Here is a 25,094-nt window from a genome sequence, read left to right as displayed (position 1 = left end):
GACACCTCGTCAGATATGGCAGAGACAGGTGCAGTCTGTTCTGTTTGTTAGATCTTCTGCTGTAGATGACATGTCTGCAGGTGGCTGGCTCTGCGTAAGGCTTTGCCTGAGCCCATGGCATGGAACAGGTCTGTGTATAGGGGAACTGCTTCCTGCCCAACATGCTGAGAAAGCAGGTGGCATCTGTAGGGAATGCTAAGGCTCGTGGCAACAAGGCCCAATGCTAAAGGCCACTGATGTCAGTGGAAAGACCGTCACTGATGACAATGACCTGGAAATCGGGCTACAGCTGTGGGCGCAGCAGGAGGGCTGGAACTAGGTTCTAGAGTCTGAGGAGCAGTGGAGACAGCCCAGGGGTGCCCTTGACCAATGAGCTGGAATGCCATGGCTAGCCCCAGAGGGCAAGAGCCAAACCTAGAGGGTGGGAACTGGCATGTGGCTAGTTGTGTGTGCGGTGGAGAGTGTTGGGATTCTTAAGTGTCCATAAGGAAACAGGAACCCCCCCTACACCCTGACCCAAACAAGGGACGATTACAATAAATGTTTTGCTTGGAAGAGGTGCCTCATGGTGGAGAATGCATGACACTGTTCTCATTGCTCTTGGGGTGCACACGTGCCTCCCACTGGCGGAGCTGGCTGGCCTAGGGCCCAATGGCAGCAGATGGTTCTGTGTCAGCTTTCTTCATAAGACGGGGAGTGACTAGACTTTAAAAACAGGGCACGAGTGCTACAGGCTGATCGTGAGCGTCTCTTCACTCTGGAGATGCACATGGCACTAGCTGGCACTTCTCCTGGGACCAGCATTTCTAGTAGGGCAAGAGTGTGAGAGGGGATATGTACCTACACCTGTTCTCCTGTAAACCAACCTTCATTGGAATGGCAAGAGAGGTGTGAGGCTATTGGGGACCAGGACTATGGGGTCTGGGATGGAGTGGCGTCCAGGAGCAGGCTGTGGGTGGGGGATCTGGGCAGGAGGGGTGTGTAGGAAAGGGACATGGGTCTGGCCTGGAGGGGAGTACAAAAGCAGTCTGGAGGTGTGAGTCTAGGTGGGAGAAGGGATGCAAGAGAGTGTGGGGTCTGGAAGGGAGGGGTCTGCCTTTCTGGCAGCTCCTGTCAGGAAATGCACAAAGATTGTAGTGCTGAGTTGCATTGGAAGCAAGCAGAATGCTCTTTTATCTGATCCATTGCTTTAATCCTCAGCTATTCAGGCCACTTGGTGTGCATCGTTAAGGCAGGCACAGTTCACTGCAAACATGGCTGCTGAGGTGCAGACGCTGTAGCGCTTTGTATCATGGGGACCTGCTGAGTGACAAGAGCCTTCAGGCCCTTCCTCGGTAAAATAATAATGAAAAAGGGACCAAACTGGTTGTGGTGTCTAGTCCTCCTCAGGCATCTGTCAAAGTCCTGAAGCTCACAACCCAGCCTGTCCTCCCCACCCCCGCCTCAGAGACAGTCAGGGACCATGTGGATTCAATTCTTTAATGTAAATGAATCTTTTTTGCCAGGCACTGCTGGGACCTTGAACTCAGTGAGGCAGAGATGAGGTGACCTAGTGCCGAAGGGCCAAGCAGCCCCCAGTGGGAGGGAATCTAAACGTACTGCATTTGAATACATGTCGTTTCAGATGGGCCAGTCGTGACTGGTTGGTGTGTCCCCTTCCAGGGGCAGCTCAGCAGCAGAAAGCTCTGATGAAGTCATGGTAACTGATCTTGTTCTTCCCATGAGAACACAGGCTGATCAGCTGGAAAAGAAAGAGCAGCTTGAGGAGAGGAGAGATGCTGCAAATGGCAGCCATGTCTTCCTAACGAACCACACGAGGGAGTAGTTCTCGCAGGTCCAGGGCAAAGGCCCCATTCTTCCCTGTAGGAAATAACCCACCTATGGGAGAGAAAAAATACCCCCACTCGCTCCGAAGTAAGCTGCCCCAGGAAGCTTCAACCCAGCTGCCTCCTCACTGTAGCGGGAAGAAGCCAAAAGTTCCCCACCCTCAGCGTAGGGGCCTCAGGGCAGGAATTGGGGCCACTGACCTGTAGGCAAATCAGTCAGGGAGCACACCCGTGAGAAGAAAACGGAAATCTCACTGGTGTGATCTCCGACTGTATGGGGACCAGGCTGTGGGGTTTGAGCGGGAGGGAGAATGCAGGAACAGGCTAGGGGTAGGTGATATGGGCAGGAGGGGGGTCGGGGTGGGGATCTGGGCCAGAGGGGAGTGCAAGAGCAGGCTGGGGGGTGTGGGTCTAGGTGGGAGGAAGGGTGCAGGAGGGTTTGGGGTGTGGGGTCTGGACAGGCACAGGCAGGGTGGGGGGTCTGGGAGGGAGGGTGATGCTGGAGAGGGGTGTGGGGCCTGGGCAGGAGGCAGGTGGAGTCCGGGAGGGAGAGGTGGAGGTGGGAGTGGAGAGAGCATGCAAGAAGTGGGTAGGACCAGGGGTCTGGATGGGAGGTGCTCAGGAGCAGGTGAGGGGCGTGGGTCTGGGCGATGGGGGTGCACTTACCCGCTCCTCCCCCTGCCTGATTCACAGGGCTCTGCTCCCCGCCTCCCTCCATTCCCAGCCACTGCCCTGCACTGCTCTGATTGGCCACAATTCTGTCCAATCAGAGCAGCAGGAGGAAGCATCCCCACAGGCCGTGGAGGCCACTGCTGCTCCCCTCCCCTTCCCCTGGCTGCAGGAACAGCAGCCAGTAGCAGAGTAGCCCAGAGCCGCTTCCTGCTCTCCCGGCCCCTGGCTCCAGCAGAGCCTGGAGTCCAGCTCCGGACGCTGGCTCGGGGGTTCCCCATTCCACCCTAGGGCCTCCACAGGAGCTGTGCAGACAGCAGGTCCAACTGACGCAGCTCCCAGGCCCCACACAAAGGGAACAGCAATAAATGAGCAGCTGCCAGCTGTACTGCCACCCCAGGGGTTTCCAGCAGGGTTTGTCATGGGGTAAGGAGTCCCCTTTTAGCCCCTTGGGATTAGCATAGCTCCTTTGAAAGAGGTACTCAAGCTTTGGCACCCAGCACCTTGTTTGCACAAGTACTCATGTGATGGACACGTTTGGTGAATTATTTTCCGGTTTGCAGGTAAGCATTAACTGCCACGTGGTGCGACGGTGCCTGCTTTAACTCATGGATCTGGCATCTGACCTTGGGCTCAAGGCCCCGATGTATTGCACAGCTTGGCTGGAGGGGCAGTCCTGTGGTTAAGGCCTTGGCTTAGGACTCAATGCTGGGTTCAGTTCTTGTCCTTGGCTGGGTTATTTAATGTGCTCTGCATCTCTGTTCCCTGTGTGTTGGACTAGGGCTAACAGTCCTGCTTTCCCCCTATTATGCTGGGGGAATCTAGCACAGAATCTAGCATTGCTGGGCCTGGTGATGAAATAGTCTTGTTGCCTTTACTGTAATACCAAAGAAACGTCCTGCTCGAGTGCATCGTTTTAAATCTGGTCCCTTAGCTACTATCCTGTCTGGTTAAGAAAATGGGGGGCACTCGGTTTTATACCTTTCTTTGGCTGGAAAAGTTTTGTGCACTTATATCTCTAACAGACACAACAGTTTATGCTGAGGAAGCCCAAGTTCTCCACTGTATTCGGTTTCCTCCGTCTCATGCATAATTCCCAGTCCTGCTTCCTGCAAGGCAGACTGTCTCCTCTGCTGGCGTCTGCTCATGGCCCCATGGCTGTATTGCCTTGACTGTTACTAGCTAAGCTTATTAGAGAGGTCTGAAGCAGAGAGGGCAGAGATTACTGCACCTTCTCGACAATTTAGCTGGGATACCATCTGCAGAGGGAACTGGTGATCAGAAGCATAACTGTGGTGCCCATGCCAACATGCCCCTGGAGGAAGACTAGTTGCTTGGCTACTGGTGCTACCTTGGTGACAACATGGGATTAGATTCCCACCCTGGCCTTCTATTTACCATACACTGGGGTGAAGTGATCAGCTCAGGGTTAGAAAGAATTCCTCCTGCCTTTTGCAAGCCCCACTGCCAGACTGTATGTGTGGGTCTCCTCTGCCTCTGGGACCTGAAGCAAAGATCCTACTGGAGGAGAGGAGATGCCACATAGCTTCATTCACAACATTTCCTGGGCATGGGGCATTGCCAGGACTTGGTCTTGGCTGCCTTCTGCAAAGAGACAGAAAATCCAGCTGCAGCAAGTGAGAAAGAACAGGGGTTGAACAATAGTACATGGCTCCCAGGTCACTGTTTCTACTGACAGCCACACTCTGTGCACGCTGATTGTGCTGCCCCCTGACCTTGTTCACCAGGGCGTCGTTGACTGGCAGGTTGAAGCGGTCGCAGAGGGCAAAGAACTCTGCCTTGTCGAGGAATCCGGAGCCATCCTTGTCGTGGTGAAGGAAGGCCTCCCGCATGCTGCTGTTACTCAAGTAGTTATGGTGCATCAGCTGCTCCTGAACCTGCTTCACAAGCTCCTCCAGTTCCTGGTTGCCCATCCCAGCTGCTGACTGGCTGTGAAGGGAGGGAGGAATGGAAGAAATGATGGTGTGTGGAAGTCACACATTAATCTTGCTCCACCCACTACAATCGTTCTGGGCTGGCCAGAATGTGCGTGTCATGGGTTTCCAAAGATGCCTTCCTCTGAATACCACGCTCAGCTGATGGACGGCCTCTGCTCAGCTCTGCCCCTTCCCCCTTGCCTTTGTTACTCTTCCCTCCTTTTGTCTCGTTGGAGTATAAAATCTTTGGAGTAGAGATTATCTCAGTCTGTGTTTATACAGTGCCCCGTGGCCTTAATCTCAGCTGGAGCCTCTGTGCATTACTATAATCAGTGGCTGGAGCCCACGACAGCTGGGAGTTGTGGTGTGGTTTCCCAGGGGATGGGATGCAACTAGTCCTGCGGGAGGGGAGGTCAGGTCAGGTCATCTAAAATGTGACAGGGCAAAGCATAGAATCGTAGCATACTAGAACTGAAAGGGACCTCAAGAGGTCATCGAGTCCAGGACCAAGCACTGTCTATCCCATCCCTTATCAATGTCTGTCTAACCTGCTCTTGAGTATCTCCAGTGACGCATTAGAGAACAGGGTAGGCTCCAGTGTTCTCTGTAAGGTGAGTGCTTGGGCAGCTGTCCAAGAGAGTGTCAGATACCACCCAGCTGATTAGCAGAGCACCTGCAGCTGGCCACATGCAGCATCTGCACATGCCCCGGTGCACGTAAAATTTATTCTGCACATGGATGGAAAAAAGAGCTGGACCGTTGGTAGGGTCCCATCCTTCACAGACCAAGGAGTGACCTAAATGACATTGCAGTGGCAAAAGAGCTGTTGCTCAGGCTTCTCTTAGCCACGGTGCTCAGGAGGCTAATGCTGGTACAATGAGCAACTACAATGAATGAGCACTGCACTGCTGGGCCTACTTAACTGCTCCTATGCAGAGCTGAAGGGAAATCTTTGCTGCCCCACTCAGGGAAGAACTACTAAGGCCGTGTCTACACTAACCACCCCCCATCCGTCTAATCTCTGTGACTTCAGCTACACTGTTTAGGGGTCTGAATTAGACATACGTACATGGTTTCTTCCACACAGTAAGGGTGGTGGGGCGCTGCTCTCCCCTCAACCCTGGCTACTGCTGTCCTCCTGGTGGTGCGCCTGTGTCAATGGGAGAGTGCTTGGACGTGATAAATCAATAGCCCGTGGATCGATCAGTACAGCATTGATCCCAGGCACAGTGGAGACAAGCCCAAAGGCCGATTTCTGGCCCTGGACAGTGACAGTCCCAGCCCAGAATTTCTTACAAACAGCCTTAGCGTCCCCTTGTATACCAGGAGGGATTCCCAGTGTGGAACCATCAGCTGATCCGTCCTTAGCCAGCAGTTCTCCGAGTAACAGGCTAGAGGGTGGTGCCAGTGGTTAATGATGGTCTATGTCCAGGGTCCCGAGCTTTTCCTCTGAGCCCCTGCCCCCACAACATGGTACAGAAACTCCATAGCCCCCCTGCGCCACATAGAAAAACCAGAGCTGATGGTAGGGGGCAGCAAGCAGGGCAGCTGCCTGCAGCCCCATGCCATTGAGGGCCCCACAAAGATAACATTCCTCAGGCGTTGGGTTCAGCCCCACATGGCAGGACTTTGGCTTTCTGCCCTAAACTGCAGTGAGTCCAATGCTGGCCCTGCTTAGCAGCCCCCCTAGAACTTGCTCCTGACCCCCCCAGCAGGCCCCAGCCCCCTGGTTGAGAACTTCATCTCCACACAATGTTGCAGCAGAACGCTCTGCAATAGCGGAGCAACTGCAAATAAGCAATAGCCATTGGACCAGCTGAAGGTTGAATGACTTATCACCCCATGCGCTCCCTTGAAGCTCACCTCTCAGCTGCTTGCACGGCCGCCCGGCGAGGGGCAAAGTGATCCCGCAGAGACTGCAGCGTTGCCGCAGGAAAACGCTCAGCATTGCTTTCCACATAGTTCAGGACGTATTCGTCCGCATCGGTGATGATAAACCTGTGGCCAAACACTGGGCAAGCGACATCGACCCAAATGTTACTTTGTGTGTGGGCAAGTCACGTTACTGACACAGAAAACGAGGTCCCTGCCCTGAGGAGCTTGCAACATAAGAACCAAATCAGTGCAGTTCACACCATTTTTTATTGCCGTGGTGTAGGAAAAGATCTCCACGAATTCCACGGGCATTTTGCCTGCAAGAGTTGCCACTGCGTAAAGGCCTCTGGATTGGGCCCATTTAACACGTTTCCAACTTGCTTCGGTATCAGGGTCATTTTCCTTTGTGGATGAACTGATGGCCCAGGCTGCCAGATGTCGTCTGGCCCAGTGCGCCAGCATTAGCCCTAAAAATTTTGGCATACGCCAGCTCACCAGCTACACCTGTGATGTCCAGCCAGCAAACTAGTCATGTTCTTCTGAAAATATATTTATTGTTCAACCCAACTAGCCACACTCAAGTGGCCATATAGCCACATGTAGTGGCTCATGTGTTGGACACCCTGGAGCTACACAAATCCTAAGGAAAATACAGTGCCTTCTCTCTATCGGTTCAGCAGAGGCCAGATGACCAGCTACACTGACTGGAACTCCATCATTGTGCACGGGGGAGGGGGCTGCATTTTACACTAAATCCAAAACGAGCCATTTGTAGGCGAAGGGTATCGTGTGCAATATCTGTGCAAAATGTCGCCCTCAGCGCGCTCACGTGGAACACAATGAGCCTCCTCTGAGGAGGAGATGCTCCAGCAGCACCATCACAGCCGTGCCGGACCTACCTTCAACCGTGGCTCCGATGGTGAGGTCGGCTGGCTCGTAGTAAACGGGGTTATCTGTCGTGGAGCCTGGCTTGGGGACTTTGGTCTTTCCTAAGTATTTGCCTCCAATGATGCCTGAATTGCGGACAGGCGGCTCATAGATGCTGATCATGTCAGTGGAGAGGAAATAGGAGAGGATGAACCGGCGTTTTCTTTCCTCGGGATTTGGAGCTTCCTAGAGAAGGGACGGCCTGGAGTGGGTCGTGTGGTCAGGAGATAGATTTGGGCAGTCAAGGCCAGCTGTTTACCTCAGAGGCTCACAAATTACTCCTGTCTGCCCCACAGCAGCCCAGGACTGAATCTGAAACTTTCATTTTTACTGCTCTCTCAGCCCCTGCAGCACTTGGTCTGAGCTCTTGCCTGAAAAAGGCAAAAGGAGTGACCAGTCTGCTGCCCTGTAATGAAACCGTGGACCGTGCTCAACATCAGGACATCAGTGGCTCATTTGCCTACCCCACCCCACATACTGCGCATAGCTGCTGAGTTCACTCATTACGCCCCAGCTCAGCACTCCAGGCCCTGGGAGTACCCTGTCTGAAGTGATTCACTGTGCAAAGAAAGATTAGCTGTAGAATTAAAGTCTACCTTCATGAGGTCTGGACAGATTCCACCTCCTAACCACAAGATGCAACCTTCTGGGTTTATGTGCGTAGAATAAAATTAACTTTGATCTGAGCACTAAGCTATGGCCTGCAGGAACAAATACAACAAAGGAGAAAGAGAACAGCCACAGCACACCCCATGGAAGTGGGGAGGGGCAGTCATCATCATTAGAATTACTACCACATTGGCCAAGCATATGACAACCTAAAAGTTGCCTGTGTGTGAAGAATGTGGCTCCCAGCTGGGCTCACCCATCACCTGCCCATCCTGCAAATTGCCTATGGTTTGGCAGCAGACTGTCCTGTTGTGACAAACCCCAGCTGGCTTCTGAAGCTGGGATGGGGAAGAGGGACAGTGTGCACACATTCTGGCTGGTGTTACTGGAAGACAATGCTGGAACAGTGAACAGGGCATTGATGTGGGGCAGGGATGGATGAAAGTCTGTTTCAAGCGGCAATGCTGCTCAATGGAGCATTGATCCAACACTCACTGAAGGCAAGGGGAGTCAGTTGTTCCCTTGATTTCAGTGGCGGAGTGGCGCAGCCTCATGTTGTATTGTCTGGTCCTGCTTTTATTCTGCCTTACTCAGGGTTTAAGTCAAGTAAGTCACTCTGTCACTGCTTGTCTGAACGGCATAGAAGCTGAGGGCTGGAAGAGACCCCAGAAGGTCATCAAGATAAGCCCCCTTCCCAAAACAGAACCAACCCTAATTAATCCAGCACTTTGTCAAGCTGGGACTTAAAACCTCTGTGGATGGAGATTCCACCACCTCTCTAGGGAATGCATTCTCGTGGTTCACCACTCTCCCAATAAAATAGTTTTTCCTACTATCCAGCCTAGACCTCTCTCACTGTATCTTGAGACCATTGCTCCTTGTTCTGCCATCCATCACTACTGAGAACAGCCTCTCTCCATCCTCTTTGGAAGCCCCCTTCAAGTTGAAGGCTGCTGTTAAGCAGAGCAGAGGCCTGTTCTCTAGGGCTTGCTGGAGATACCATAGGCTAGCACAAGGGGGCAGCCAACGGAGGCCAAACCACTTCTCCATCCTTTCTGATTCCAAGGGTATAACCAGTTCGCGCTTGCTCAGGGATTCAGCTCTCACCAGTGCAACCTGATAGCGCAGCACTTTGTGGTCATTCTCTAGCATCTTGATGTAGTTTTTCCTGGGGGGCTGCGGCAGTAGAGAGAAGCAGTTCTGCAAGGAGTCTTCGAGGAAGCCGTAGCCGTTGTAAGGAGGAATGAGCTGCAAACAGAAGAGACAGGAGGCGCATGCTGCTATAACTAACACAAAGACAGTGGTCCCGAAGCAGCTCATGGCAAGCGTTCTCTGCACCAAGACTTGTGCCAGTGCCAAAACCTTCCCCCCTGACAGCGCAGTTTCCCCTGAAGCTGAGCCCTGGACCATACAGCAGACAGTATGTGTGAAGTGCTCAGCTGCTGTAAATCAGCAGGCGGACCAGGACATTCATTTCAGCAGCTGACATACTTGGAAAACAAGCTGTGGAAGAAAAAGTCTGAGTTCAAAGCCAGATGGATGACCAGGTCCCAGGGCCGCAGTGTGACCTCCTATCTCCACTCAATCCCACCCAAGCCAACAACCAGCATTAGATCAAAGTATACCAGTCTGCAATGGGCCAGTCAGAGAATGGGAGAGGCTGAGGTACCAACCTTTGGAGATCCCTGCGTTGGCAGGGAATTGAAGGCATTGTGGGGTTTCGGGTTTATTGGCTCTGACCCCACATGGAATATGCGTGAAACAAAAGGCATTTGGTTTCCTAGTACCAAGCCCTGCAAATTCAGCCTCAAGGATCAAGCTGGGTTCATTCCTTTCCAAGCATCAGAGGCAAGAGGTTTGCAGGCCTGTGTCACCCTATTGTCTTCAAGGCGGTTGCACAGTTGTACCTGGTTGACGCCAATGAACCCTTTCTGCTGACCATACAACTCCTGTGACCTTAAGTGCCTAAATCACTTGGGTCCAATAGGAATTAGGAGATGAAATACTTTTGAGGATCTGGGTATTAGGCACCTTGGAAAATGTCACCTAACATCACTTTCCAGAGTGCAATTGCTTCTGGAATATGGCAGCCACCACAAGAGTGGAGAACATGGCCAAGCTGACTGACTCACCTCATCAACTTGGCTACCCTGTGGTGTGGTGTTAACCAAGCTGTGCAGAATCTTCCAACACCAGCTGTGACATTGAGGGTTTGCCTGCATCCCAGTGAAAGAACTGGCCTCTGTGGAACTGCCATCAAAGTGCCATTTTGGGAATGTTGCGGGGGAGCAGACAAGCCTACAGCATCGCTGCTTCTCCTTCTTCCCAGTCCTCTGACAATGAGGGAGCAAAAGGGAAGCCCGTGGCTAGCACGCGTGTCTCTCGCTCCTCGTGGTGGAGGTGGAGGGGGCAGAGGAGTGATTCCCAAAATCTGTGCACTTGCCACTCGCTCCGCAATAGGCAGGGCACCCAGAGGAAGACCCAGCAGTGTCCCTGTATGCACAGCTACAGCCTCCTCCTGCCCTCCTGAAATGGTGCCCTGGACATCCATAATGGAACGCTAATGTTCCATCTAGTCCTGTACCCTCTCCCTGGGTTTGGTCAGTACTGGTCATTCCGGAAGAAGACAGAGGCCCTGTCTGCAATAACGTTCCTACTTGTGTGAAAGTCTGCAGGATGCAAGGTCTGATACTGTCTCCATAGCCCAGCTGCTCACCCAGCCCTCTGAAGCATGAGGTGTGATAGGCCTGGATCATTTTAACCACACAGAATCCCCTTGGCCCAAAGCCTGAGCTCTGTGTTCAGTTTTCAGGCAGTCTTTACTCAGGACATCAGTAGGACTCTGCTCTCATGGAACCATAGAAATGTAAGGCGGGAAGGGACCTCAGATCCAAACTCCAGCTCTAAGGCAGGGCCACAGAATTTTAGACCCTCCCTGAGTGGTCTTTATACAACTTGTTCTGGAAAACCTCCAGCAATGGTGATGCATGAGTCAGGGCTGCAGAATTTGTGCTGAGTAAGGACCTGTGGTGGCTCATTCATATAAATATCTAACGAGATGTATTGTTTTTTTAAATCTCAGTGCTCTAAGCAAATGCCACAAGTCTGGTCAAGGTTGTGGAAAAGGTACATGGGACTTCCCGGAGCACTGCAGATGCATTTGGCTGCCCAACTGATGTGTCATTCGGCAGAAGAATTCACTGCAGAAGTAGGTAGCTATCCAGTACTTCACTGCTATATAGGGTAAGACTCAAAGCCCTACTGCTAGTGGTTGACACGCTCTAGTGCTTCCCTCTTGAGCAACACCACAAGGTTGGGAGAGAGTATTTCTAAAAGGCTTATAAAAACAGCACTTGGGAGTCCTAAGGGTCCTTGCCTGGTATGAATAGATGCGGTTCTTTCACCCCTTCTCTGCCCTGTGAATTTTCTTCCATTACCTGTGACACTTCCTCTGGTGGCGGCTTCTTTACATCCACTGGCTGGATATCAGTGATACCAAACTTCTCACTGTAGAACCGTCGCGTGAATTCATCACAGTCATAGATGAAGAAGTTGCGCCCCAGGAGGGTGATGGGTTTGCCAACCATGAAATCTTTGGCCGTGTACCACTCCAGCACCTCCTGGTCAGACATCTCCAGCACACAGCTTGGGAAGGTTTCTGGGGAAGATAGAGGTACAGAAGGCAGCACAGTGAGTGGGACTGTATTACTGCATACAAAGCAGGAGATGAGGAAAGCACATTGGCACATGAAAGGTATAAACGGCATCAGTGGGCTAGTGGTGGATAATGGACAGGTCGCTCTTGCTTGAGCAAATCAGCAGCAAAAGGTTAAATGCTTTAAAGCTCATTGAGATTTTCTGTTGTCAGTGACAAAAAGACATTCTAAACCCCAGAAACGTTCCTGGGATAAATTCTAGCGACCGTATATTTCCAGTATGATGTATGCATGTCCTACAGGTAGCCCACAGCTGTCTTTGCCCACCTGCAGAATATACAGTTGCACAGGGCATCTAAAAATTTAGAGTACCATTATGTCTTAAAGGCCACCCACTCGCCTCTTTGTTGCCCTGTTCTGTGATTCTGCTTCCTCCACAGGGGATCTAGTTAACAGAAAAGTAGGGTGTCCATCCGGCCCATATTAGGTGGGATGCTCCCGTATTTGGGACGCCAAAAAGGTGTCCCTACTTGTTTTTTAAAAGGGCCTAATTGTCCTGTACTTGGGCCCCCCAACACACACCTGCTGACCTTTTCCACGAGCAACTGCTGGACAGAGCGCACTCAACTGCTGCCTCTGTGCCGCTTCGCTGGGGTGGGGAGGGCCAGTGGCTGCCACTTCTCTGGGGCTGGGAAGGGAAAGGGGAGGTAGCACTGGTGGCTACCACCTCCTTCCCAGCTCTCTTGGGCTTGGTGAAGCCAGGAGGAGCTGCCCCTCCCCTCCATATCTCCATGTTTGGGACAGGGAGATATAGTCGCCCCCCATAAGAGTGAAAAAGCTGCCAGAGCTACTAGCAGAACAAGGAACCTGTGAAAGAACCATCCAAGTGGCAATTAAGCCATTTAACAGGGATTTGCCAACCCCAGGTTTATACTTCTGCTTTCTGCATTGGCTGAAAAAAAAAAAGGCAGTCAAGTAGCACTGTTTCCAGTACCGAGCTGAAGAAGTGATTCTGTCCCACAAAAGCTCATCACTGAATAAATTATGTTAGTCCTTCAAGTGCTACATGACTCCTTTTTTTATTTTGTTACAATACAGACTAACCGGGCTACCTCTCTGTTACTATTCACCACGCAAGGCACTGAATTTACTGTATCAGAGGGGTAGCCGTGTTGTCTATATCTTCAAAAACAACAAGTCGTCCTGAGGCACCTTAGAGACTAACAGATATTCTGGAGCATAAGCTTTCGTGGGCACAGACTCGCTTCGTTAGATGCATGGGGGGGCCCACTCATGCATCTGACAAAGCGAGTCTGTGCCCATGAAAGCTTATGCTCCAGAATATCTGTTAGTCTCTAAGGTGCCTCAGGACTTCTTTTTTTTTTTTATTTTTTAATTTACTGTGTTAGCCACTGGGACCTCAAATTAAAGTTTGTTTTAAAAGTATTTCATTAGTGTGTTGCTGAAGATTATAAAATCACATCTCTAAAAAAAATCATCCACCCACACGTGGCTGCCATTGGGCACAGGGGCACCAATTTACTCGTACGGCTTAGGGCCCCATAAATCTGAAGGATGGCCCCAACATGTCTGCCCATCCATGCTCTCACACACAAATCTTGCGAACAAAAAATGGGTGAAAGCTGGTGCTCAGCCTCTTACTTATCTTGTCCACAAGGGTTTTGGGCAAGTGTTGGCGTCTGATCAGCACTGGGAAAGGGTCTCTGCCATCATTGCGCTCATGCAGTTCCCGAACCTCCACCGTGTCGTCCGCTAGGTAGTAATGGATGGTAAAAGGCCGGTTCTCACCAAACATGTTCACGGTGTCGTCCCATGTGGCATAGAAGCGAAGGACCTGCAGGCGTTACAGAGCCAAGCAAGGGCCAACAGGAAATGAAAGTGTGCCCTAGCCGCTTAGGCGGGTGCAATTTGGGGGTTCTGAATGCAGAAGGATCCTGCCCAGAGCACAGGATGTGTTAGGCACTGGTGAGACATGCCTTGAAATCCTGCAGCCGTTTCTGGGTCAGTGAGTCATAAAATGAAGCAGTGCAGAGAAGCAGAACTGATTCAGCACCAGGATGAATGTGACTAACAGAACCAAACAAAACTAGCAAGGCTAGGCAGCAGCTGAGAGGAGAGAAGACTCAGCTACAACTATCTCAAACACCAAGGAAAGCCAAGAATTAGTCAGGGTAGTTCAGGGGACAGGAAGGAAGCAATCAAAGGGAATACTGGGGAAATGCCCTCACACTGAGCTGTGTCATTTGCCAAGAGCAGTGCTGGCAGTCTGTTATTCTCTAGTGCTTTGTCCAGCTTAGTTACCAGTCTAGCACTGGTCCCATGAGGTGGACTAGTTGATCCAATGACTTGAACCATGACTACTTCATGGCAGAAATTCCTTCCACCCCAAATCTCAGGGAGAAACTGGGGCCAGGCAGCCCATTCTCAACCATCAGGCTCCCTAAACACAATAATTATTCTGTGATAAGGCTGTGGTTTATTTGCCCCAGACATCAAAATAATCACACAATAATCGGTGTCTGTAATGCAGCCTCATTATCTGCTGAGGAAGCAGCTAGCTGCAGAGCTGGGTTATAACACTACCTCCATGACAGCAGATGTGAAATCTGGAGTCTTCAGGTGCTAAACAGTCACTGCCTCTGACTCACTGAGACAATGGCTGGTTAGCCAACGTGGACATAAGGGATTCTGAAGCAAGAAGGAGCAAGGTGAAGCTAGAGTCTAAAGGAAGTGCTCAGGATCAACCAAGCCTGGGCCTCTGCACAGCTTGGAGACTGCATTTGTGGAGCAGTCTAGGGAGGGCACCTGCTCACAGCCACCCACAGGAGACACAGAAAAGTACTTGCCTCAACTATTCAGAATCACAGACTCACAGAGAAAACTACCCAGCCCAAGGAAGGCCCCTGTGTCCCACTCACCTGTTTGTCAAAGGTCAGAAACTGCTTGAGCTGGTCGAAGGCCGATGGTGTGACATACATGCGCATGGGCTTTTTCTGGCGCTCCGTGTAGGGGTCAAAAATCATTTTCTCAGGAGGGTTCAGTTCAATTCCTTGGCTCTCCAGAAATACCTAGAGAAGGTGTCCCGGCCATTAATGCTGTGATGGGCTCTTAGGGTGAGGAGGCAATGAAAGCCCTGGGGTGGGCTTAGGAGGGAGTTATCATAGACTCATCAACTTTTAAGTCAGAAGGGATCAGTGTGACCATATCATCGCCTGCCCGTTGGCTCTCTTTGTTTCCATAGACCTTTCAGACCTCACTGAAGGCCACGTGGAAGCCCTGCCTCAAGCAAACCTCCCAATGACTCCACTGTTGGGAGTTTTGCCAGAGTAAAGCTTGAAGAAGGACTTCAGGTCTTGTCCCTTGCTGGATCTATTATAAATTGAGAGGGCAGGCGTCTCTTTGTGTTCAAATTTGAGCTGCCTCTGGAAGGCTTCAGCTCTGGATAGCAGATCCCTATTTCTATACTCCTGGCACTCAGATGAGAGAGCCCCTGAAGCCAATGGGACTGCTCGTCTGCCTACATCATTAGAATTTGGCCCAGGACTGGTGCAGCTTGGGAAGCAACAGCAGTAGCTTCCCCCCCGCCCCCCCCGGAGATCTTCCCCCTGAGCTGGAGCGATCTTGGCCAGGACTTAGGAGGACAGGTCAGGCTGCTTAGCTTAGCATTGCTGGCCTGGCCAATTCCAATTTATGCTAAATGCAGGGACTGGTTTGAGATGCAGACACGAAGAAATGGGAACTAAACAGCATCATCAGCTGATTTCACATAAGCCACCACACGACCCTAGAGTAATATCAGTAATAACAGCTGCTGTAAACAGACAAAACTGGGGTGACTTCGATAACCATTCAGTGCCACTTTGCACCAGCTCTGCAAAAGAGATCAGTCTGTGTAGTGGGTTCTCAACGTGTTGTCACAACCCTGGGGGTGGGGGAAGGGAGTGTCAGAAATGGGTGTGAGGAGGTTATGAGTGAGGACCTCACCCTTCTCTTGGGGCGGGGCCTCAGTATGGAAGAAGCTGAGAATCCCAGATCTTACATTCATTTGTATACTGGGACTAGTGCATGGGGGAAGAGCAGGGATTTTAGTGAGCTTTGCCCATTGTTAATGCCTCGGGTTCTCTTATTCAGCTAGTTCTCTGCCTCCCTGATGCACCTGAGTGAACGGGTCACAGTCGACTATGCGGAAAGTCTTGCCGTAGATGGTGATGTTCATGCCCCGATTCAGGTCTTTCCAGTGGTAATGGTCCCCACGGTCATTCTTGGGCATTCGTTGGCGTTTGATGAGCTTGCCCTGGGGGATACCAGAGTTCTCCACAATGGGCTCAATGACAGACATGCTGTCGTCCTCCAAGTAGTAATAAATGCACACTTGGCGGATCCGGAAATGCTCTTCTGGGGAGAGGGGAACATCTTCCTGGAAATAGGCATCAAACTTCAACACCTGTGACGTGAGAAAGAACCCCAGAAGGAGAGAAGGAAGTGGGGTTAGTGACAGCATTAATCAAACATCTTGCTAATGTTTGCCTTCTGCCTTGACAATACGGATCATTGGGCTTAGAACTTCTTGTACCATCGAGGGCCCCAGAGACTGACCATGGGCTGATGGCAAGATTGTCCTGGGAGCTTTCATTGCTGGTAGCTTTTCTAGAGCCCAGGATTATTTCATATATTTTTCCTTTGTATGAAGCACCCAGGGACCAAGTGTAAACTGCTGGGGTAAACACAGCACTTTCCTCCACCCCAATGAGCTCCAAGCCCCTCACACTCCTGGCCCTGCCCTTGCAAGTTCCCATTTGACTTAACTTACTGACCCACATATACACTCAGCCTCACAGCTAAAACATGCTACTGAGCTCCCAGCATGGGAAGCCATTCTCACATTCCCTGGCTCCTGAAGAGAGTCCCTGCACTGTAACAGGTGCTAGCAGTGGGGCCAACAGCCACTGCAGACCTGTGGAAAGGTGGAGGAGGTCCTGGCTCCAAGCCCTGGAAGAGGTGGGGCCAAGGCTAGAAGGGGTGGGGCATAGGGCATTCAGCCCTCAGCACCACCCAGCCTGCAGTGCCGCGCCACCTCAATCACATCTAGCAATGCTGCTGCACCACTTCAAAGGGGCCCGAAGCTCTGGCCACCACCGCTGCCTAAGTGACAGAGGCAATGGCAGCAGCCAGAGCTCCAGGCCCCTTTGAAACACCAGCCCTGGGGGCAACTGCTGCCGGCGCCCTCTCCCCCGGTGGCATGGGAGGGGGGGCCCTGGATTTTAGAATCTGCCTCACTCTCCTGTAGTTTCAGTTACCCAGCTGGCTGACCCCAGAGCCAGACTGTACATGGGGAGCGCCCAGGCACAAGGCGCTTGCCCTGGCTTGGGCACCCTGCACAAGTGCAGTCGCAGTCTCTGCTCCTGTACTTGGGCAATGCCAAGGAATGTTCCCTCCATGAGACTCTGAGTTAGGTATGTCCCCAGAAGGGGCGTGGAGTAGCCACTGAGATGTGTCACGTGCTGCAGGGAGCAGATGGTGCCACCCTACAAGTTGGCACAGCTTATGCATCCCCCCTTGTGCTCCAGGAGGTGTTGTTGGGCCATGATTCTTTCCCCCAGCTTTGCAAGGGATGGTGCAGCATGTCTCTCAGAGACAGTCTGGCCCTCAGCAGATAGGCCAGGGGTCTGCAACCTGCGGCTCTTTGAGGTCTTCTTTGTGGCTCCCGATACTATAATTGTAAAGTTAAAAAAAAAAAGACTATTATTGGTAAACGGCGAATGTCTAAAAGCACAAAAATGAAACACTCATGTCTAAATAGCAAATGCTATGTAACCTCAAAACAGTGGCTAATGCCCCCGAGAGGCCTCCAGAGAGAGAGAAGTTCGGGCATGAAAGTCAGGAAGACAGTGGTACAAAGACACACGTAAAGTGTGAGGAAATAAACGATGTAAAAAGTTTGTGAACATCCTGCGGTAAACATGTATCACATTACAACTCATTGTGTGCGCACTGTTCTTCAAATAGGGGTCACAAGAAGGATGGTTTGATGTTATTTATTGGAGACAATCTCATATTACTGAGTTTTTAACTAAATGGGAAAAAATGGCTCTTCTTGCTATTTTGGTTGCTGACTCCTAAGATAGGCTGTTGACCAATATAGGAAGTCTTGGCAGGGAGAGGGTGAAGGCACTGGGATGCTGTAGTGATGAGCACTGTATAACCCCCACCCCCAGCCCGACAGCTCATCAGACAGGAGCTGATGCCGCTGCACAGGCCCTTTAGGAAATGGAATCTGCTGCAGCGTCAGCATAATTGCAAGACTGTGAGAATCAAATGGCCAGAGTTCATCCAAGTGCTCTTTAAACTAGTGCTGGAAACATCCTTGCATAGTTTGTGGGGAATTTTTATAATGTTTGTTTACTGTAATCCTCTTCCCAAGCAAAGAAAGGCTCTTTCAAGCCAGACTCCAGTTGTCTATGACTAAGGCCTATGGCATCTGGAAAATACATTCTGTGCTGTCTGGTCCCCAAACCTTGAACTCTATGGCTCACGGCCCTGGGCTCACGGACTAGCGATGCTTCTGAAATAATGTTCTTTGTACCTTTTTGTCAAAAGCCACATGTGCTGGAATGAAGTCAGAAGGCGGAGCCTGCTTGGCTTGGCCGTACGTCAGCGTGGGTCTCTTGTTGGCCAGTTCATCTAATTCAGCCTGGGATAGCTGGTTCACATGGAGTCGCTCCCTGCCTATCCCCATTGTTGGGAGCCGAGAATAGGTAAAGCCATTCCTGTAGCCCAGTGTCTGGGACCGATGGAAAGTGGATTTCTAAGGAAAGCAATTCAGTCATTAAATACAATCTTGAACCTGCTGGATCTCGCTACACAAGTTAAAATTTGCTCACCCAAAACCAGCACAAAGCATCAAATAACCCTGAACAATGGCAGGGCCTGGTGCTGTAATCTCTTGTAGCAATTATTAACTCAGCCTTTCCTGGTCCCACTCAGCCCCAGGAAGCTGCACAGTTGACAGGTAGTTTGGGAAGCAGGCACTGGCTTAGGCTGCAGGAGATCAGTGAAAGTAGGATTCAGATCTTGCTCCAAAAGCCCCTGCCATTTAATCTACAGGAGAATCTCAATTCACTCTTAGCAGTATAGAGTCTCTGATACACTGCTGAGCCGTTCTCAATCCAAGCCGTCAAAGGAGGTGAGAACCAGCACATTGCAACACATGGAAAGAAAACTCCTTACCAGCCCCAACTTGGCAATTAGTTAGTGCATGTGAGCAAAATCCCCAATGGTTAAACCTCAAATCCTACTTATAACCCCAAGGCCCCACTGGCATTCCAAGTACTTTCCCATTTTTCCTTAAATCCAGTCCGCGTGGCCTCTGCCAGGTCTGCTCAGGACCGAGCAGCAGTGAAACGAGCAGGGAAGTTAAAGGACAATTGTCTAAATATTATACTTGTTGCGGAATAGCAATTTACTGGTGGTAAATAATGCCAAGGCAAAGCACAGGTGTCTGGGGGTGGGAAACAGCTGAGCCAAAACCAAAAAGCTTATCTTTAAAGCAGGGCAGAGCAACCACACAACAATATTTGTGCACTTGGGCCAGATCCTGCAGCTTTTAAAGGCCTTGCAGAGGCGCCTATTGGAATTTTAAAAGCTTGTGTCTGAATCTTTAGACCCTTAGCTGTCTTTACAAATCAGGCCCATGAGGGCTACATCTACATTACAATAATCTGTTGACAGAAGTTTCTGTCAGAAAATGGCTTCTGAGAAAACTTCTGTCGCTAGATCGCGGCCATGCATAAAAGTGGATCTCTCTGTCGAGCCGTTCTGTCGACAGAGAGTGGCCAGCCTGCCCAGCTGCTGTCTCAACAGACCAGCCAAATGGAAGTACAGCAGACACGGCTGCCCGGTGTCCCAGAATCTCGGTCTGTGGAAAGAGGCCCCCCAGAGTGTCCACGCTGGGTTTCCGTCAACTGATTCTGTCAAGAAAGGTGTTCTGCCTCCTGGGGGACTGACAGAACACAGTTGACGGAACCGCTGCGTTCTGTCGATTTACTGCTGACAAAACACATTTGTAATGTGGACAAAATGCCAGTTTTCTTGACAAAACGCTCTAGTGGAGCCATAGCCTAGGATTTTCCATGCTGTTAACAGGATCAATCAATAAAATGCAGTCCTGGATCACCTTAAAGACTACATCAAGATACTTGCACAGCTACAGACAGACATTATCTTCCTCTCCAAGTGCAAACGGATGAACATCATTAGTCTTTAAGGTGCTTCAGAACTGCTTGTTATTTGTAAAGCTACAGACTAGCATAGTTACCCCTCTGTGGATCAATCAAGTGCATCTGGCTTCCAGACCACGACCCAGCACCAAATGATTGGCATGAATTCAGCTACTGCACCTACTCTTAGCTACACTGACATGGATCTAAAGGAACACCAGTGCGGGGCTGCGGGTGGTTTGGTGCACTGTCCTCCTCCATGACTCAGCCACCATCTTTTGCCTCCCCAGTGAAAATCGCCGCCAGCACCTCTACACTTCTGAGCAGCTCTGTAATGATAATCCAACTAGCCAAGTTCCGCTCGCAGTGTGCGATTTTTCTACCAAATACATTCCAGTTCAACCAGATATTAAGTCAGCTAGATGCTCACAATAGGACCTTCTGGTCTCTGAAGGTAGGAGTCAATATGAATTACAGCAGTGCTTCTTAAACTATGTTCTGCAGAACACTGGCATACCAACTAGCCACCCCATGCAGGGCATGTGTATATTTTCTGTTATTACAACCAGCTACAATGTTACATCTTCATTGCTAAGGCTAAGGCTACACAGCAGCGTTATTTTGAAATCAACTATTCCAGAAGGGATTTTTTAGAAGAGCTTATTTCAAAATAACGCAGCTACACACCAAAAATGCATTTTGAAATAGCTGAGCACCATTTCGAAATAGAACAGCCAGACACAACAGAGCCAAGTTCAAAATAGAGCCCTTGGCCTCACTCTGGCTTATTTTGAAATAGCCTCTATTTCCTGTCCACACAGTCCCTATTTTGAAATCTGCACTCTTATACAATGTGGGTTACCAATTTTGCAATAAGCCATAGATTTGAAATAGGTGCCTTGTGTAGATGCTCATGAAGTTGTTTTGAAATAATGGCTGTGCAGACATACCCTAAGATGCCTAATTAAATTACTTCTTTTGTTTGTTTGTTTTGGTGGGGTGGGAGGGGGAGCTGTCCAGCAATTTTTTAAAGAAAAATTTCCTAAGCCTGCTGCATAAAAAAAAATTATTGTTTGGTGGTCCTTGGTCTCAAAAAGTGTAAGAACCACTGAATTACAGCATTTGTGCTATGGCCATCAATGGAACTACTCACAGGAACAACAAGAAGTCCTGTGGCACCTTGTAGGCGAACAGCTATTTTGGAGCATAAGTTTTTGTGGTTAAAGACAGGTCTTTGCCCACAAAAGCTTATGCTCCAAAATATCTGTTAGTTTGTAAGGTGCCACAGGACTTCTTGTTCATAAAGGTACAGACTAACAGGGCTACCTCTCTGATACTACTCACAGGAGTAAGGCAAGCAGGAGTGCTGCTGTCATAGGGAAGAAACACCGGGATCAGGAACTAGAGCTGAGGTTTGAACTGTCAAGGAGTGACAAACAAGGGCGAGAAAAAATTACTGAAATGCTGAATGGCTGGGACAGAGCCCTTTTGTCTGCTAGGTGTGGGGGCTGGGTGTGCCAGGGCTTCTCTTTTCACTGACTAGCCAACTTCTCATGGGCTTGTCAAACAGGCTGATTGATTGTGTGACTGCAACTGTCCAACAACTGCAGGCTGAGCAGAGCTCCACAAAAATCATTATAATCCATGCAAAAGTGAGAAAAGCAGTGGGGTTAACAGGCTCCTAGGATCCTATCAGGGACTATTGAGGAAACCAAGCCCCATTGTTGGACACTGTTTCAAAAGGGTATGGGGGTACCCAGTCAGTAGTACTGGTCTTAGCAGGGGTACCAGTGTATCAGGCCCACTCAAGTCTACGGGAGGTATCCAACCAGTGTGTTGGCAAGGTAGCTGGGGAACAACACAGCCCATTAGGTGGGCAGGAGGATCCCACAGGGGTATCAAGGAAGCATGGGGGGGCACTCACTGTCTTGGAGTCTCAGGCTCCATGGTGGTATCTGGAGGGCACAGAGGGTGTGTGGGCCACAGAGGTACCCGGCCTGTAGCTGTCAGGTTCTCCTGAAGGGTACCAGGTGGTATAGGGGTCCCATCTCTCATAGCAAGGAGACTATGGTGTCCCATGGAGATATGAGAAGAGCATGGGACTATTGGTTCCATGAGTATTGGGAAGGCCTGGGGATCCCTGGTCTGGGTATCAATTGCAGTGGGGTGCTGCTTCCAGTGGGGGGTATTAGAAAGCCCAAGAGATTCCTCTGTCAGGGATCTCAAGCCCTATGGGGGCATCATGGAGAGCAGAGGGGTGCCTGTTCTGAGAGATGGGCCTGGGCCTATCAGGCCTGGAGAGTGTGTGTGTGGGGCGGGGGAGGGTGTCTTCCTGTCTTGGAGAGGAAGGGATAGGGTTGGGAGTATCAAGCCCTGGAGCAACCTGCCCCTTCCCAACCCATCCTCCAGTTCTGGTGGTGGTAGTAGGCTGGCACAGGGAATCTGCTGCTGGGGCAGGGTGGGGGTGAGATTTGGGCTTGGGAGTATCAAGTCCTGGGGGAAAGGGGGAAAATCTGGTCCTGGTGTCAGGGGTATCAGAGGCACTATTGGGCAGCCACAGGGACAAGCTGCCCAGGAGATCAGGCCAACTGTAGTAAAACCCAGGGAGGTGGAGGGCTGTTGTCTCAGGGACATAAGGAGCTGGTGCTGGAGGGTATCAAGCCAGGGATTTGGGGCTGGGGGGTGGGAAATTGCATCCCAGGGTTGCTTGTATCTGATCCAACGGGGAGCTTGGGACGGCAAAGAGATAAGCTCCAAGGGGCCTCAGGCTGCAGCTATGGCGCCCTGTATGGCCTGCATGTTCTGAGGGGAAGTGGGGCTCAGACCCCAAGGTCGGGGTACTGGGTCCAGGGGAAGTGATCCTGTCCGAGGAGGGCACTCTGGGGCCCACTTCTTAAGGGATCCGGTGCAGGGGGTGGGAAGGAGGCTGGGTGTGTGTGTGTGAGGATTGTGAGAGCAGAAGTGCAGGGTTTTGTGTCCTGGCTGGGATTTTTTGGGGGGGTGGGGGGGAGATTACATACCCTGGTGAGGGGGGTGAAGTATCAGGTCCCTGGGAGGAGGTGGATCTTGCCCACGGGTGGGGTCAGGATCCTGGGGAGGAGGGGGTTGGGTTGTGGAGTGGGGGCAGTATAGGATTCCGAGAGGGGGGATCAGATCCCAGAGCCGAGAGAAAGGGCCTTGGTCCTGGGGAAGGTGGCAGGGGCAGGAAGGGGATTGACTCCAGGGAGGGGAGCACACAGGGTCCCAGGGCCGTGCACAGGGTCCTGCAAGGAGGGGGATCGGGTCCCCAGGGCGGTATAGGGTCTTGGGAAGGATGAGGGGCAGGTCAGGTCCCTGGAGGGGTGTATAGGGTCCTGGAGGGTTACCGGGTCCTGGGAAGGAGGGGATTGGGTCCCGGTGGGTTACAGGGTCCTGAGGTGGAGGCGATCGGGTCCCGGGGGTGGGTTTCAGGGTTCCAGGGTGGAGGGGATTGGGTCCTGGGGCAGTTACAGGGTCCCGGGGTGGAGGAGATCGGATCTTGGCGGGGGGGGGTTACAGGGTCTCGGAGAGGAGGGGGCCAAGCCAGCTCCCACGGGTTACAGGGTCCCGGGCAGGAGGGGATCGGGTCCCGTGGAGGTCACAGGGTCCCGGGCAGGAGGGGATCAGGTCCCGTGGGAGGTCACAGGGTCCCGGGGAGGAGGGGCGCGGGCCGGGTCCCGGGGGTCGGGTACTGGGTTCCGAGAAAGGGGATCGGGGGCCGGGCCCGCACGCGCCTCACCGTGGGGTCGCTGAAGGCGTTTCCCGGCAGCAGGGGCAGCCCCTGGACCGGACGGGCGCTCATGGCCAGCGGGCGCCTAGCGCGGCGGCTCCGGTCCCCAGCCTGCTCGGCGCTAGGCAACGCCGTCTCCTTGGCAACCGCAAACAGTCCCGGAATCGCGGGTTGCGAGGGATGCACCGCCTCTGGGCATGCGCGCTGGCGGGGCGACAGGCCAGTCTGACCGCTTCCCGGGGCGGCGGGGTGCAGGGCCGAGCCCAACCTGAGCAGGCTCCCCACTCCCAATGCCAGCGTGCAGTGCAGGTCTGGGCCCCGCAGCACCAAGGCCCTGCCTCACTGCCTGTGCATCAGGCCCCCCTCCAACCGCTGGGGAGGGGGACACCCCCCCCAGGCACCATCGCAGCCCCCCCACCCCACCACCTGCCCAGCGCCTCTGTCCTGTTATCAATCCCCCAACCCGGGCCCCTCGCTGCAAACTCCCAGTCTCACGCATTAATCTCAGTTCCCTTAAAGCCCCAGCTCCTGGAGTGGAGGGGCCAGGTAATGATTTCAGCCTTCATTCTCAAAGCAAGAGCGCCCTTCTGGCCCTTGCAGCTGTGGGGATAGCTTCTTAAGATGGTCCCCCCTGCCCTGTAACACAGAGGCCCTACAGCTTTTTACCTCTTACCCTGTATGCATCCCTCCCTCCCTCCCCACAACACATGGGGTGGGAGAAACAATACACTTTACCAGACGCTGGAGGGCCCAGCCAAGCCTGCAAATTGTGGTTTTTGTGTGGCAGAGAGGCCATGTTACAAGTTTTACTGGTCCCAAAAAAAATGATGCTTGGGCCCTGCTGGGAGCTGAGGTTGGGGCTGGAGTCATGGGCAGGCTGGGAGCCAGGGTTCAAGGCCACAGCTGCAGCTGGGAGCAAGAAGAGCTGTCCCATCCAAAGGACAGTTAGGGGTAGCTGCCCCAGGCCCCACACTTGGGGCAACCCCATGGCAGATGCTTCAACCAGCCTATGGATGACACGGTTCCCCACATTGATTAGCTACAGGGCTCAGGACAACCTGGAGGATTACCTGGGGGGCCGGGCCAGCAGTAGAGGGCAAGCCCTCCCCTTACACACTGTGATGGTGGGAGACACAGGAAGCAGATGACCCAGCTGCTCCACTGCCATCACCGAGCTTGGATGTTCTGCTTCACTGCAGCGGTGGGCAGCGGGGGCTGAGTGTAGGAGACCCTGAACCCTGCTGACACCCTGCCAAGGTCCCCGGGTAATCCTCCAGGGTCACATGTCTCCCAGGAGGGTGCTTCAGGGATAGGAAAGTGTGCAATAGTGGTAAAAGGTGGCAGAGTGGAGATGGAGCAGGTGCAGAACTTGACAGAAGGGTGGAATGAGGGGGAGATGTTGGGAAGGGGCAGAGGCAGGTTGCTCCAAGCACCATGACTGGGGCAGAGAGGGTTGTCCTAGTTCCTACACCCCATCAGGACGACCCTGGAGGCAGGTCTGAAGCTGGTAGTGAATCTAGGAATGGAGCTGTGTCCAGGAGCCGAGGCTAGGGCTGCGTCTGCAAGTGGAACCCGCAATCAGCCCCTGGGCATGGAAATGGAACCAAGAG

General features: G+C 52.0%; 1 protein-coding gene across 1 annotated transcript; it reads right to left on the bottom strand.

Annotated features, from left to right (window-relative positions):
* Positions 1-1,471: 1,471 nt before the first annotated feature.
* On the bottom strand, positions 1,472-23,556 carry EFHC1 (EF-hand domain containing 1). Its single transcript, XM_074989018.1, has 11 exons — positions 23,494-23,556; positions 18,104-18,325; positions 15,677-15,964; positions 14,439-14,588; positions 13,162-13,354; positions 11,281-11,501; positions 8,951-9,091; positions 7,207-7,420; positions 6,296-6,443; positions 4,232-4,445; positions 1,472-1,741 (listed from the first exon to the last, which is right to left on the bottom strand). The coding sequence occupies exons 1-11, from the start codon at positions 23,554-23,556 to the stop codon at positions 1,670-1,672; spliced, it is 1,926 nt and encodes a 641-aa protein (XP_074845119.1). The 3' UTR covers positions 1,472-1,669.
* Between the last annotated feature and the right edge of the window lie 1,538 nt (positions 23,557-25,094).

The sequence above is a fragment of the Carettochelys insculpta genome, chromosome 3 (genome assembly GCF_033958435.1).
Source record: "Carettochelys insculpta isolate YL-2023 chromosome 3, ASM3395843v1, whole genome shotgun sequence".
Taxonomy (NCBI): domain Eukaryota; kingdom Metazoa; phylum Chordata; order Testudines; family Carettochelyidae; genus Carettochelys; species Carettochelys insculpta.
Note: the sequence above shows the minus strand (reverse complement) of the source record. Positions and strands in the feature narration are given on the sequence as shown.